We start from the raw sequence: 15,138 nt of genomic DNA, 5'->3' as shown, positions 1-15,138 counted from the left end.
GTGACATTTCTTTTTCTCTCAGGAATCTGTAGATGTGATTTCACTCTTTTCCAGCTTCTAGGTTTGGAAATGACTGGTCGTCTGATATGAGTCTGCTTACTTTTTCCTATAAGCAATGTGTTTCTGTTTTGAAAGCAGCTTCGAGGATTTTCTCTTTATCCTTGTTATCCGCATAGTGGAAATCCTATGTGATGGGGCATCACGGAACATCTCTTTCCAACTCTGCATTCAGGACCTTCTTTGTCTTGGTAGCTTGAAATCGGCCATGGAGGTCAGGCTGCAGGCAGGTGATATTTCTAAAGCAAAAGGCTGATCACGCTACTCCACTGTTTAAAACCCTCTGATGATTCTCTCCATTTACTGCCGGGCCAAGTCCAAATTACCTACCTCGGCATGCAAGGCCTTTTATGACCCAGACCTAGTATCTACAGCCTTACCTAGACACACTCCCCCAACTCAACAATGAAACTTTCAGATGCATTTTTAGGGAAGCATGCCGACTCCTTGGTTTGGACACTGATACATGCCACTCCTTCTTTGTGGAACACTACCTCCCTACTTGCCCCCTGCCCCCGCCTCCCGCTCCACCCACACACACATACCTTCGACTGCTTGTTCCCTTTTTATTCAACTTAAACACTTACTCCAGAAAACCTCCCTAGTTTGCCTAGACCTAGAATTGAGCTGTCCCAGGCCGTTCACAAGCTTATCAGTCTTACAACATTTTATTATAATTACATTTTATTAGAATTATCGGTTTACAAATTATTTCCTAGCTAAATACCTTAACACAAAGACTTGTCATGTCCACCATAGTACTCTTGAGACCCAATGTCAATACTAACTTAATGACTACCTTAATGTATGGATGAATGAGTGAATAAAAACTCCCCTGATGTTCAAAGGAAAAGGGTGGAGGTAAAATTGATGACAGAAGACAAAGATAAAAAGATGCTGGAGATGTGGATTGATAATTTAGATTCAAAGAGATAATTGATATCCCTCTAGGGAAGGCCACAGCAAACAGATCAGAGGCAATAAACAAGGAGTAACAAAACGAGCCAGAAAGGAAGATATAATTAAATCCATAAAGCAAAATTATTGTTCAAACAATGCCAATTTTTGCATTTTGAAAATAAATCTTACTAAGTCCTCATGGATCACTCTCTTAATATGTGTGATTTTTTTTTTTTTTTTTTTTTGAGAAAGAGAAAGAGACGGAGACAGAGTGAGAGCAGGGGAGGGGCAGAGAGAGAGGCACACACACACAGAATCCAAAACAGGCTCCAGGCTCTGAGCTGTCAGCACAGAGCCTGATGTGGGGCTCAAAACCACAAACCGCAAGATCATGACCTGAGCTGAAGTCAGGCGCCTAGCCCACTTAGCCACCCAGGTGCCCCGATATGTGTGATATTTTTGATAAAAAAAATTATCCTTATATTTACTAATGAGATTATACTACCAATTTTACAAATTACATTGCATTCCTTTCCATGTTAAATAAGTATGAACTGCCCTGTAAAATCCAGATACAAAAATAGTCACCTCTTTCTGCCTTTCAATGATTACTCCTACTTTATTATTAGCAGGAAGTCTAGCTTTCCCCTCCCCACCCATCTTGGATTGATTTTTTAAAAAACCTTCAGATGACTCAGTCCAAAGAAAGTCAGATCGGCTTTCAAGCCAATCATAAAGGAACCCGGAAAGGCTAAGTCCACTGTTGTTGTGACACCTGATGAGAAATGCTGTCATTGCTCCGAAATGCACTGCTGTGCTGTTCCTCCAGTTCCAGTCCTGTGCTGATGTTCTTCCTGTCACAGAAGGGACCAGACTTGGTCTCCATGGGCTTTAAAACCATTTGCCAGCTATCGGTGCTCAGGCCGTAATAACTGTGTCCACTGCTACACTAAGAAGTCCTACATGGACACCCCTTGTAATCTCTGCTTTTGCAAGTGTCCTATTTCAAACGGCTTTAGGTGTCTGCTGCAATAAAAGTTTTCTTCTGATTGTGTGATGTGTTATATTAATATATGTCTGTATATCAAACATATAATTCTTTTGCTATATTGCAGCCACTTTCTAACATTTCGTTTAGGATTGTTTAAATCTATGTTCCTTAATCTAGGAACGCACTTTTCTTTGGTGCTAATGTTGCCAGGGTGTGATATTAGTATTATAATAACTTTCTAAAATAATTTCATAGATTTTTCTCTTACTGTAACATTTTCTAAAATCTGGGAATTTTATTTCTTCTGAGACCAAAAGAATGTCTCCGTAATTCTATAAAGACTTTTAAATGTCCTGGTTATGACTATCTTAAGATTTTCTGATTTTTCCAATTTGGCAATGTGGTCCTATCGTTTTTCTAAAGATTTAAAAAATGTTATTGCATAATTACATTCTACTATCATAACTCCTTTACCATTCCTAATTTCATGTTTATGCTTTTATCTTTTTAAAAATTAAAATCCTACTTACCAGACTACTTTAATAAAGATAAGACCAAACCTTGACCTATTTTTAAATTCTAGCATTTGTGGTATGTGTATTCTAACTTATTAATTACTGCTTGTACCTGGCTGTTACTTTATCACCTATTTTTGTTTTCTGTAGTTTTTGTTTCTTTTCCAAAGTCTTGAGTTAAATGTCTAGTTCATTCACTTTCTTCCTTTTTATCTAATGGAAAGAGACAACACCGAGTTTCCCATTGAGGACGGCTTTGGCCAAAGCTCACATCCTCTATCAGCAAACTATTTTCTAATCTGTCACTGTGGCTACTTTTTAATCTTTGATCAAAAAGTTATTGAATTTTTTATTTTTCTAGATGTGCCATTGGATTTGACTCAGTCTACTGTTAATTGCACTTTAGTCAAGGAGTAATTCCACATGATTTTTGCCTTTGAAATTTGAGATTTACTTTTGTGGCCTGAAAAAAGACCAGGTCTGTCAGTATTCCGCAAATATTTGAAAACAGGGTTTATTCTTTCTGTGTAGGGTACAAAGGATATTGTTTGCTATTAGAACATTCTTGTCAATATTATTAAAATACCCTGTATCTGTGTTTTTGTCTTTACCAGTCAATTAAAAGAATATAAATTAATAAAGTTGTTTTAACAGATACACAGTGGACTTTGTACTCTACAGAGTGATATGAACATGGCATCTGTCGGTTTCCAGGGAAATGTAGATTTTACCTTGTTTTCATACTGCATTGACTTTTTTAAAAAAATTTAAATAAATAAATTTATTTAAATTTATTTAAAAAAAATAAATAAATATTTATTTACTTTTGAGAGCAAGAGTGTGTGAGCAGGGGAGGGGCAGAGAGAGAGGGAGACACAGAATCTGAAGCAGGCTTCAGCCCTGAGCTGTCAGCACAGAGCCCGACGCGGGGCTCAAACCCACAAACCGCGAGATCGTGACCTGAGCTGAAGTCGGATGCTTAACCGATGGAGCCACCCAGATGCCTCTGCACTGACCTTTTTAATAGGAGTTTGACAGTTCAATTTTTAGATGAACTAACTTCTCATTTGTGTCTAATATTTCCACTCTTCATCTCCTATTATTTTTGTTTTGTTTGTAAATCAACAGTAAATGTGTATAAAAGCTCAACTTTAGACAGTCCTGTCCTCAAATATAATTTCATGAAATTATTTTATTTAATAACCTAACAATTTCCATAACTGTTGTCAGGTCATAAAAAACATGATGCAGTGTGAACAGCACTAACCCAGGATCTGCATTTGTCTTGGAAAAAAAACAGTTCTTTTCGCTGGGTCTCATCTTTAAAATTCTGTGATTCTGCAAGTTGGATTTACTTGGACCTCTGGATTATCACACTTGGACTTTAGAAATATATAACCAGGGACGACCTGATCCATAAAAACATATCCTTAAAATTAAATTTGGCTTACTAAACTTGCTTGAATTTAGCGAAGATTCCTTGACTACAAACATTGCTTCTTAAAAGTTTAAGAATGAATGAAAAAAATTATTGTTCACTTACAGCATTCCCACCAATGACGTCCTCAAAGCCAAGTGTGGACATTCCAAATCTGCCTTCCTCTTCTTCTTCCTCCTTGTCCGTCTCACCTACATACTCCATGACTGTAATAATCTCCACAATGTCCAGCTTTGCAATATTTGTGCTTCTTACTGTAACTACTCTTTATTGCTGCCGGAGACGAAAACAATGGAAAAATAAGAAAAGGTGAGATTCTAATTTAAGCTAATCACATGTAGTAATATATTAAAACCTATAAACTTAACATGGGAATTGGGGATGGGAAGGGGGATCTATACGACACAGCCGGTCTCTTTAGGACGTCTAATGCCTTGCTTTAAGATCAAGCACCCCACCATGATCTTTAAAAATATCAATACCTTTTTGCAAAGGATCACATGTCCTAATGTTAACTTTTCACAGTAGAGAGAATCTAAACAATAATTTGGAAGAATATGGCTACTCCAGCGCAGTCCCATTGCTATGCCGACTGGATAGTGACAAAATTCCCACAAAAATGTGCTTTTTGACTCCAGACCAAATGAAATATTTCTTGCTCTAAAACTGAAGGATCTTCAGTTGCCTTAGTATAATTTGTTTTGTTTCCTCCTAGCATCCTCTCTCTTTAAAACCCGAGCCTGAGTACAAAGATCTCACCTGACCCTGAGCTCATTATCAATCTTGCCTGTCTTACCTGCAGAGAGTCAGCGGCGGTAACCCTCACTACTCTTCCCTCTGAGCTCTTACTAGACAGACTTCATCCCAACCCCATGTACCAGAGGATGCCACTCCTGCTGAATCCCAAACTGCTGAGCCTGGAGTACCCAAGGAATAATATTGAATATGTGAGAGATATTGGCGAAGGAGCATTTGGAAGGGTCTTTCAAGCAAGGTAAAGTTACCCATGTGAAAAATCTTTCCACCGAATTTGTACCTGAAAGGCTAGGAGACCGCTCCTTTGATGCCTACGCTGAATGTATGATACCTATTATCAAATAATTCTTCACATCATTAACCTCATCTCATGGAGTACTTATACTCTGAATCTTAATAATTTTTTCTCTCTGCTGGAAAATAGGGCTGGGCAGAAGGAGAGAACCTTCATTTATGCTGTATTCAAATTATAAGCAATTAGCAAAGTTTAATTATATTTCCTTTTCAGAAATAATTTTATCACACATTTTAATCATAATTTCTTGCCTTGTTTTTAGTAAATAATTCTAAAATTTACTTCTCTTCCATTTTCTATTGCTATATTCTTCACTTCATCTAAAATTTACTTTGAACTAGTGTTTCCATTTAAGAATTCAGACTCTTGAGGCACCTGGGTGGCTCAGTCAGTTAAACACGTCTGACTTCAGCTCAGGTCAAGATCTTATGGTTCTTGAGTTCTAGCCCCGCATCAGGCTCTGTGCTGACAGCTCAGAGCCTGGAGCCTGCTTCAGATTCTGCATCTCCCTCTCCTTCTGCCTGTCCCCCATTCGCATTCTGTCTCTCTCTCAGAAATAAATAAGCACTAAAAAAAATTTAAAAAAGAAGAATTCAGAGTCTGATACGTATAGATATTAAATGGATGTCCATGGAGTCATATGATATTTGTCTTTCTCTGACTAATTTTGCTTGACCTCACTCATATGAGGACTTTAAGGGACAAAACAGAGAACATAAGGGAAGGGAAACAAAAATAACATAAAACTAGGGAGGGTGACAAAACATAAGAGATTCTTAAATATGAAGAACAGAGGGTTACTGGAGGGGTCGTGGGAGGGGGGATAGGCTAAATGGGTAAGGGGCATTTAGGAATCTACTCCTGAAATCACTGTTGCACTATATGCTAACTCATTTGGATGTAAATTAAAAAAAATAAAATTTAAAAAATAAATAAATAGATATCCATGGAATGGCAAAAATAGAAAAAGGAAAAAATAATGCAAACATGCCAGAACATAATGAGCTCAAGGAAGCAGTACATATGGGGGTCAATGCTAGCCCATTTACTGCCTTTCTGTGAACTGGAAGGAAATACCCTTTATGGATGGATGTGGCTGAAGACACACAACTGGGCCAGAGAATGTGGACTTGGTTTTAATCACTAATTGTCATTCGGTCCTGGTGTTCTTGGGCAGGACACAACCTCAACTCCACTCATAGTAGCCCTGGTATGGAGGTTACATAATTAATGAAAACCTCACACAAATACGTACTGGGAACCAAAAATATGCAAGGCACCATTTGAGGCTTTAGAGGGATATAAAGCATAAGCCATGGTCCCTGCCTTCCAGGAATTTCGAGTCTGGCCAGACATTAAGGGTTTAGGATGGTAATGACAATCTCATTGGATCTGTGTACTTTAGAATTCCCGAAATGTACAAATAATGCATTTTTCAAACTTAATCCGTGTTGAAAATAGTCCCAATGATTTTTATTAATTGGAGTCAAGGAGTTTTAAGTACGATCTACTGTTGGCATCTTACTCTGATTCTGTGGCTCTGGGAAAGGCTGCAAAAGTGGAAGGAATGTATATGAATGTGGGTAGATTAATGTGGGTAGATGGTGTTCCCGATCTTTGATTTCTTTCTAAACAAATGTATCTCTCAGGGCTCCGGGCTTACTTCCCTATGAACCTTTCACAATGGTGGCAGTGAAGATGCTCAAAGAAGAAGCCTCAGCAGACATGCAAGCCGACTTTCAGAGGGAGGCAGCCCTCATGGCAGAATTTGATAACCCTAACATTGTGAAACTCTTAGGTATGACTATAGAAATGAAGAAATGCATTGCATCCCCCAAACAGAAGCTTCCCAAGTTTTCCTCCTTTACCCCTACATTTGTGCTTTTTTCCTTCACTTCTTTGTCAGAGAGCCATCCCTGTTCCTTTCCATATATTTTCTGCACCAAGGAGTGGAACGTTACGTTAAATAACCTCAGTTCAAAACATCGCTTTTTTTTTTTAATTACTCAGAGAAGTATGTTGTCATTTAATTTTCTCTCTAGAATGTATAAATATACTGATTGCTAAATCCCTGGAATTAAAAACCAGGCCCAATATAAATAAGCCAAGATGATAGCATTCATTATTTCTCTTCCTTTTTGAACAGAGACTTCTAATTTTTGCCTGAAAAAAAGAATAATAGGTCTAATAATCTATTTTTACAGTGATGTGAAATTGCACCCAAATGATCTAATATTTCAAGGTGTCCCATTTCCCTCTCAAATACAGCAAGAATTTAAGTTTTGCAAATGTCCTCCTGGCACTAACCCTGAGACTCCATTTATGTTAACATTTTTTTTCTTTTTAGAATGAACATCCTAAAAGCTAAAGTCTGAAAAATTTTACTGAGCACTTTACCTAAGATTTTGGATTGTGTTATCCTTTCCAAATCTCATACATCTTCTTTACCATCCTTCCCCATGGAAAGAGCGGGAAGAGCAAGTAGCTCACACGCTCAAAGCAAGCGCCATTTGTTAAGTTCACTCGGCAAACAAGTACCGAGTACTTGCTGTGCCGCACACGTGGTAGGTGTGTGGGATTTAAAAAAAGAATAAGACATGACTTCTGCTTTCAGAGCGCTAAAACGTTGGAGGAGAAACCTCAAACAAACGGACGATTGTCACGGGACGGTAGGTCCTCCGCTAAAGGCTGATAGAAGGCAAATCTGGTAACAGGCAGTGTCTACAGTGGAGGCACTTAGCAGGAGTGATGGATAAGCTGAATCTTAAAAGGTAAATAGGCAAACGTTGACACCCAAAAAAATGGGGTCAGGGTTCGAGTGCGATGCCATCCACAGAACACCGGGGCCCCTATTTTCTGATGTGGCCACCAAGTGCTTTGGGAGCGCTCTTTCCCCCGCGTCACTTGAGACACCCACCCTAACGAGGGCCGTGATTTCGGTTGCAGGCGTGTGCGCCGTCGGGAAGCCCATGTGCCTGCTCTTTGAATACATGGCCTACGGCGACCTCAACGAGTTCCTCCGCAGCATGTCCCCGCACCCCGTGTGCAGCCTCAGTCACAGCGACCTGTCCGGGAGGGCCCAGGCCGCCAGCCCGGCCCCGCCACCGCTCTCCTGCGCGGAGCAGCTGTGCATCGCCAGACAGGTGGCCGCCGGCATGGCTTACCTCTCGGAGCGCAAGTTCGTGCACCGGGACCTGGCCACCAGGAACTGCCTGGTGGGCGAGAACATGGTGGTGAAAATCGCCGACTTCGGCCTCTCCCGGAACATCTACTCAGCGGACTACTACAAAGCTAACGAGAACGACGCCATCCCCATCCGCTGGATGCCCCCCGAGTCCATCTTCTACAACCGCTACACCACCGAGTCGGACGTGTGGGCCTACGGCGTGGTCCTGTGGGAGATCTTCTCCTACGGCCTGCAGCCCTACTACGGCATGGCCCACGAGGAGGTCATCTACTACGTGCGCGACGGCCACATCCTGTCCCGGCCCGAGGACTGCCCCCTGGAGCTGTACAACCTGATGCGCCTGTGCTGGAGCAAGCTGCCCGCCGACAGACCCAGCTTTCCCAGCATTCACCGAATTCTGCAGCGGATGTGCGAGAGAGCGGAGGGGACGGTGGGCGTCTGAGCGCGGGGACGCTACGCGGGACGCACCGCAGGCCTGGCTCAGACTCTGGGAGCTGCAGGAATCCGAGCCGCTTCTCCCACCTGGACGACAGCACGGCGGACGGATACGCGCGCGAGTAGCGGGGCGGCTAGCACCACGCGCGAGTAGCGGGGAGGTCAGTTTCTCACCAAGAGCAAAGTGCAGAGGTCATCCCGTAGACCACTCCAACTTGGAAAGGCTGACGAGGACATGGTTTACGGGGAAGCAGAGCATCCTCTTCAGTTCCTGACTCGCCTGGCAGCAGAGTGAGACTCTGCTGGATTAAATTTTAATATGAAATGTGATACAGAGCTTCATTTTCAATAGCGTTTACTCCTGTCCATATGAAAGTAGTATATCTTTCTGTAAGACACTTAGGTAAAATACAGAACACTAGGAAGAAAAAAACATTCTTTGTCTCCCACCCAAAGATGACGGGTGCTGGTTGTTTTTGTTTTGTTTTTTTAATTGAATTTCTTTCTTGCATTTGTGCATAATTTTATATTTGTTTGTGTTCTCCAGAGTTGTGGTTATACTTTACTGATAGAGGGCTTCTAAGGAATAAAATGATAAATCGGTAAGGCCATATCCCCACTGTGATTTTTAATTTCCTATTCTGTCTTTATGCTTCTTCTCCTTTGGAAGTTTTTCCTTTGTGGGTACTTGTCCTAAATTTCATCTGCTTATTTTATTCCTACAGTTTTTCTGAAATATGTTTTTGTATTTATCTTTTTCTTTGAAAATTTTCTCTGTATCTTTGCTTTCATTTTGTTTCTTTCACTTTGCAGGGCTTTATGTCCTTTTTTGGTTATTTATTTTTTTTCTTTTCATCTCATATATACAATGAATACCCAGGCAGAAGTAATAACTTTTAAACTAACACCGTAGACTAATGTGTATATAACTTTTGCAAAGTAATACCATTTTCTTCTGTACTTGCTTCTGAAGCTACACATTTCAAATTTGTCATCCACTAATGTATTGCCACAGTCTATTAAATCTCCTAAGCCATAGTTTAGGAGATTTCTCAAGATGGTCTTATGGCTCTAAGTTATTTCAAACTTGATGTTTTTGTGCACTTTGATATTTTTTTCCTTCTAGAAAACAATTCCACAGGCAATAGCATTAATATGGTGTTGGTTACCAACTTTTTTGTAGGACTATTAACCCTGTCTTGTTACATTTTATGATTGTTTAAGAAATAAAAACCCTCTCGAATTCAGATCCCTGATGCACAGATTTTTGAGAGGACACCCCCCCATGATATATGTTTTTCTAAGGTCAACATGAATAAAATGAATTCATTTCTGAAATGATGTGAACCCAAATACTCCTGGAAAGCAAATAAACAGGGAAGAGAAAATTACAATCTACGGTAGACCAACTTACTTTAATTCAAACTAATTGGTAGTTAGGGCAATGAATTTTTAAAAGGAAATTTTCAGCTGTCTGCTGGAAGAATCCAACTGAAATCAAATTTTCTTTCATGCAACAACTTGTTGCCTTTGCTGGAAAACCTGCCATTTCTTGTTCATAGTCCCTCCATGCAATCTAGACAAAAGCATCAGAAATTACCCTGGATTTTACCCACTCCTTCCTCCCTGATATTCTATCAATTTTACTTTTTAAAACCCTCCTTCCTGCTCATGTACCTTTCCTTCCAGCCCATCTGACTATTACAGATTCTATCACAACCTTCCTTCCATTTCAGGCCCAAGCAGATTCCATTGCTATGACAGCATGAGGACATGCTTATTCACAATTCTGATTGATATAACAGAGAAGTCAGAGCTCAGGACTGAGGCCTAGAGAGATGCTTTAGATAAAAGTCATGATTGTAAGTCCAAAATTGAGACAGTCATCCAAAGGGCTAGCTGAAGAATAAGGTTGCAGCCCGAGTCCATAACAAAAGGCCAAGCGGCCAACAAAGCAGAAAAGCTGGAGAGGCCCAGCATCCAGTGTGGATCTTTTGTGTGGATATCCATGGCATACTTTAAATGGTTCACACGTGTGTGTCATATATGTTGTGCAAGCTTCAAAGAAGTCCTCACATTTCCTCAGCTGAGAAAGTTTTATTATATAATCTTTTTAATGTTTTATTTATTTTTGAGAGAAAGGCAGAGAGCCTGAGCGGAGGAGGGGCAGAGAGAGAGGGAGACACGGAATCCAAAGCAGGCTCCAGGCCCTGAGCTGCCAGCACAGAGCCCATCGCAGGGCTCGAAGTCACGAGCCGTGAGATCATGACCTAAGCCCACGTCCGACGCTTAACCGACGGAGCCACCCAGGCGCCCCTGAGAAAGTTTCATTATAAAAGAAAGACATGGAAGCCAAGCCAATCAGAAAAGCTACCCCAAAGAAAATCAGAGTCAGGACAGGAACTCCGAGTACCCAACGTATGGCTCCTGCTGCAGGCATCCCGTCTCAGAACCGGGTGTCCACAGCTCTGGTTCTGTTGTTCACCAACCACTTCGAGCTATTCTCTGTTTCCCTCCCTGCCGCTGAATAACTGCCCTTAACTTTCCCGACTCTTCTTCGCGGCCTCTACAGCCTCATGGATTCTCTGTGTGTTTTGGGGGGCTCTGGTATTCAAGATCCCAAAGCAAACAGAGCGCAGAGATATGGGGAAATACAGTGAGAGAATGAGTGAGTTACTAAGCAAGCAAGTATTAGGGAAACCACGTGATTTTCTTAAATACTTGCAGTAACTGAAAAATCAGCAAAAATCCCATTATAATAATGGTAGTAATAAAAATACCATCAGCTCGTACTTAATGAATGCTTACCATGTATATTCAAAGGTCTCTAAGTATAGTAATACTTTATTAGCACACTATCCCTGTGATGTCCGTACTATCATTATGCCCATTTTTATGTGAGTACACAGGCAAAGCGAGATTATGTAACTGACCCAAACACATAGAGCAACAGAGCCTGGTTTATGACCAAAAGAGGCTGAGCTCTCAACCACGACACTATGGTGCTTCAGATGAGTACAGAGGGAACAACTGAACTTGATGACTATATGGACGGGATTTGTAATTCGTACGTAGTTTCAAAGGACACCCTATAGCCCTTATACTATTAATTGTCTCTCCAAGTCTTGAATAGCAAAAAAAAGTATATTTGGGGATTGCTGATTCAGTCACAAAGTCAAATAAACGGCGTGTTTACTTTTTTGTCAGTTCTAAGGGCATTTCCAGGTTATGTTAAGGTCACTACCTTATTTCCTTAGTGCTCACCTTCAGGTTCTGTATCTTAGGAACATGGACCCATTATTTACCAGTACTGTTTTCTTTGTTAGATACAGATCTTTCCCATTGTAAAATCACTGTATAAATTTATAAGGAGAGACAAGAGAGAGACACTCACAGTACCATTGTTATCAAGCGTCAGAACAGACACCAACAAGCTGTGTTAAGTGGTCGAATATCAAATGTAACAAGAATACCGGGGTAATGCATGTGGCACCAAAGGAACATATTCCCTGGTTCTGTGATGAAGCAGAAAACGAACACTTCTCTCCACTTTACAGTGTATTATAAACTGTTTGTTCCATGTCATTGGCTATTCTTCTAGAAGTCCAATTTAATTTCTGAATAAGGTTCCATGTTATGGATATTACCATAATTTAGTTAATTTATCTTTGGACATTTGAGTTTTTCTAATTTTCACTATTACAAACAATATTGTGATGATCGTCCTTATTTGCATGTGTGCGTAATTATCTCTTTATGGAAATTCTGAGAAAGGGAATGTCCGGGCCAAATGGCATGCACAACATTAAGGCTTTTGTTAAGTATTATCATATTCTCTAGAAATATTGTTCCCATCTGCATTGTACAAGAGATCTCGTAGCCCTAAAAATTTACTGTCACAGAGAATTAATTCTCTTATTTTTTTTAGAAGACTTGTCTATTTGGTGATAGAAAAAGATGATCTCCTTTTGATTTTATGCTTTAAATTACTAGTGAAGTTGAATTTTTCTTGTTCCTAGGTCACTTATAGTTTTTATTTTGGGAATCATCTATAGCCTGTTTTTCTGCTGTGTTGTTCTTTTCTCTAATTGACTTGCAAGAGTCATTTTATAAAACAAATATTGACACGTTGTCATACTTTACACAAAAGGGAAAATATATACATGCTTTTTTTACCTTAAAATAGCATTTACTTTTTTATTGCACAAGCAATACTTTATTGCACAAGCAATACATAATCTTTTGAAAAGAAAATAAGCAATAATATGCAATAACAACACATAGTGTAAAATAATGGGGAAAATGAAAAAACACCAACCAGTGGTAACTAACATTAATAGCATGATAAATAAAGTTCCAGCTGTTTTCAGATAAGTGTATAGGTAGGTAGGCAAATAGATAAATGATAGATAGATAGAGATAGACAATCATTTTAAATGAAAACCAGATCATACTGTTATATTCTTTTGAGCTTTGTTTTTTCACTGAATGAATCATAAACATCTTTCACATCAATAAGTATTCATGTGCCTCATCATTTTTGGTGGTTGAAAAATATTCCATCATGCGGACCTATAATATTTAACTATTACTCCATTGTTGGACATTTATTTTTATTTTTCATTATAAATACAATATTTTGATTATTAATCTTCTTGCTAAATTTTGTAAATATCTATTTCAAGTGATTTCTTTAGACACAACTTCTAGAAATGTAATTTCTAGAACAAAGATTATCTATACCCTTTTAATACTTTTGAATATGTTGACAAATTATCTTCCAGAATTAATTTATCAATATACACATCTTCCAACTAGATGAGAGATGAGCCTGTTTCTTTCAAATTCTCCAATCCTGAGCATTTTAATACTTGCCAGTATAATAGCTTAAAATTCTATTTTGTAGCTTATGCTTATATTTCTTTAAATGAGATAAGATTGAATATATTTTTAATGTTTTGGGGACAATCGATTTACTCTGTGATTTGCCTCCTCCTTCTATTATTTTTCTATTTGGTGTATCTTTTTTCTTATTGCTTTGTAAAAAGCACTTTAAATACTAAGGATCTAAAATTTGTCATACACATTTTAACCACTTTTATCATGTCAAAAATATATACTTCTATTTGTCTTTTACTATAAGAATTTATTAAACAGGAAAGAAGGGTGAATTTTCAGTCTTTTGAGATAATTGTGGCTTTTTCCTTCATTAATCTGTTAATAAGTAGAAATGTATGAATTGATTTCCAAATGTTGAAATATCCTTATGTTCTGGGAATAAACTCTCTTTGGATGTGTCACATTAAACTTTTAATTTACTACCAAACCTGTTTTGTTAACATTTATTTGCATCCATATTTATAAGTTCATAAAATTAAAAGTTTACCATTTTCTTCTTTGTTAGAATTTGGTATTAGCATTATGATAGTTTCAAAAACTTAGGAGTTTCTTCCTCTATGATCCTGGTTGGTTTATTTTAAAATAATGCTTGGGGCACCCAGGTGGCTTAGTTGTTTAAGCCTCCAACTCTTTGTTTCGGCTTAGGTCATGATCTCATGGTTCATGAATTCAAGTCCCGCATTGGGCTCCGTGCTGTCAGTGCAGGGCCTGCTTCAGATTCTTTCTCGCTCTCTCTCTGCCCCTCCCCTGCTTTCTCTCTCCCTCTCTCTCTCAAAATAAACTTTAAATATTAAAAATAAAATAAAATAATGGTTACTTATTAATAATAGCAATACGCACACCTGTTTTTTTTAAACACTCCTAAGAAGGGTACAAATAAATTTAAATATCCCCCCATCCAATTCATCTCTAGTCCTAGTTTAAGTGCAAACCACTTTACCCATTTCTGGTTTCAGTTCTTCTGGTGATTATCACTGCAATTCTAATAAATACACTTACTTTATAACAAATATTCTTCCTGAATTGATCAATTAGAAAAGCTATGTAATAGCTCCCTTCCTAAAAAATTCAGAGTACTTTTGAACTAAAAGTTCAAAACTAAGTTCTGAACTAAAAGTTCAGAGTACTTTTACTCAAACTCCTCTCGAATTTCTGAGATATGTTAATTAACTTCTTATTATCAGTTATATTGCTTATTGTTATATTTTTAAAAAAATTTTTATGTTTATTTATTTCTGAGACGGAGCATGAGTGGGGAAGGGGCAGAGAGAAAGAGAGAGAGAGGGAGACACAGAATCCAAAGCAGGCTCCAGGCTCTGAGCTGTCAGCCCAGAGCCCGACGCGGGGCTTGAACTCACAAACTGTGAGATCATGACCTGAGCCAAAGTCAGTCACTCAACTGACTGAGCCACCCAGTCGGGGGGGGGGGGGGTGCCCCCCACTGACAAGAGGCGCCCCCAATGACAAGAGGTGCCCCTCTTATCATTATATTTTTAAAAATATACTTACACAGGAGCGCCTGGGTGGCTCAGTTGGTTAAGTGTCCAACTTCGGCTCAGGTCATGATCTCCTTGTTTGTGAGTTCAAGCCCCACGTCGGGCTCTGTGCTGATAGCTCGGAGCCTGGAGCCTGCTTTGGATTCTGTGTCTCCCTCCCTCTCTCTCT

The 15,138-nt window shown here is 39.2% G+C and overlaps 1 protein-coding gene and 1 long non-coding RNA gene across 2 annotated transcripts in view; one reads left to right on the top strand and one right to left on the bottom strand.

The window, feature by feature from the left end:
• LOC131491507 (uncharacterized) overlaps window positions 1-8,215 on the bottom strand; it is a 100,452-nt gene extending 92,237 nt beyond the window's left edge. Inside the window, exons 1-2 of the long non-coding RNA XR_009251491.1 lie at window positions 8,117-8,215; window positions 4,007-4,174 (exon numbers count right to left, since the gene is read on the bottom strand). This is a non-coding gene — a long non-coding RNA (uncharacterized LOC131491507). The remainder of the gene's footprint in view (window positions 1-4,006; window positions 4,175-8,116) is intronic.
• Window positions 1-13,900, top strand: part of MUSK (muscle associated receptor tyrosine kinase) — a 97,552-nt gene extending 83,652 nt beyond the window's left edge. The window contains exons 11-14 of the mRNA XM_058694595.1: window positions 4,009-4,210; window positions 4,704-4,895; window positions 6,602-6,750; window positions 7,899-13,900. Of these exons, the coding sequence (XP_058550578.1) occupies window positions 4,009-4,210; window positions 4,704-4,895; window positions 6,602-6,750; window positions 7,899-8,581 (1,226 nt within the window). The 3' untranslated portion in view covers window positions 8,582-13,900. The remainder of the gene's footprint in view (window positions 1-4,008; window positions 4,211-4,703; window positions 4,896-6,601; window positions 6,751-7,898) is intronic.
• Window positions 13,901-15,138: the final 1,238 nt, after the last annotated feature.

This window comes from Neofelis nebulosa, chromosome 12 (genome assembly GCF_028018385.1).
Source record: "Neofelis nebulosa isolate mNeoNeb1 chromosome 12, mNeoNeb1.pri, whole genome shotgun sequence".
NCBI classification, from domain to species: Eukaryota; Metazoa; Chordata; class Mammalia; order Carnivora; family Felidae; genus Neofelis; species Neofelis nebulosa.
The sequence above is the reverse complement of the archived record's forward strand: the minus strand, read 5'-3'. Positions and strand labels throughout refer to the sequence as shown.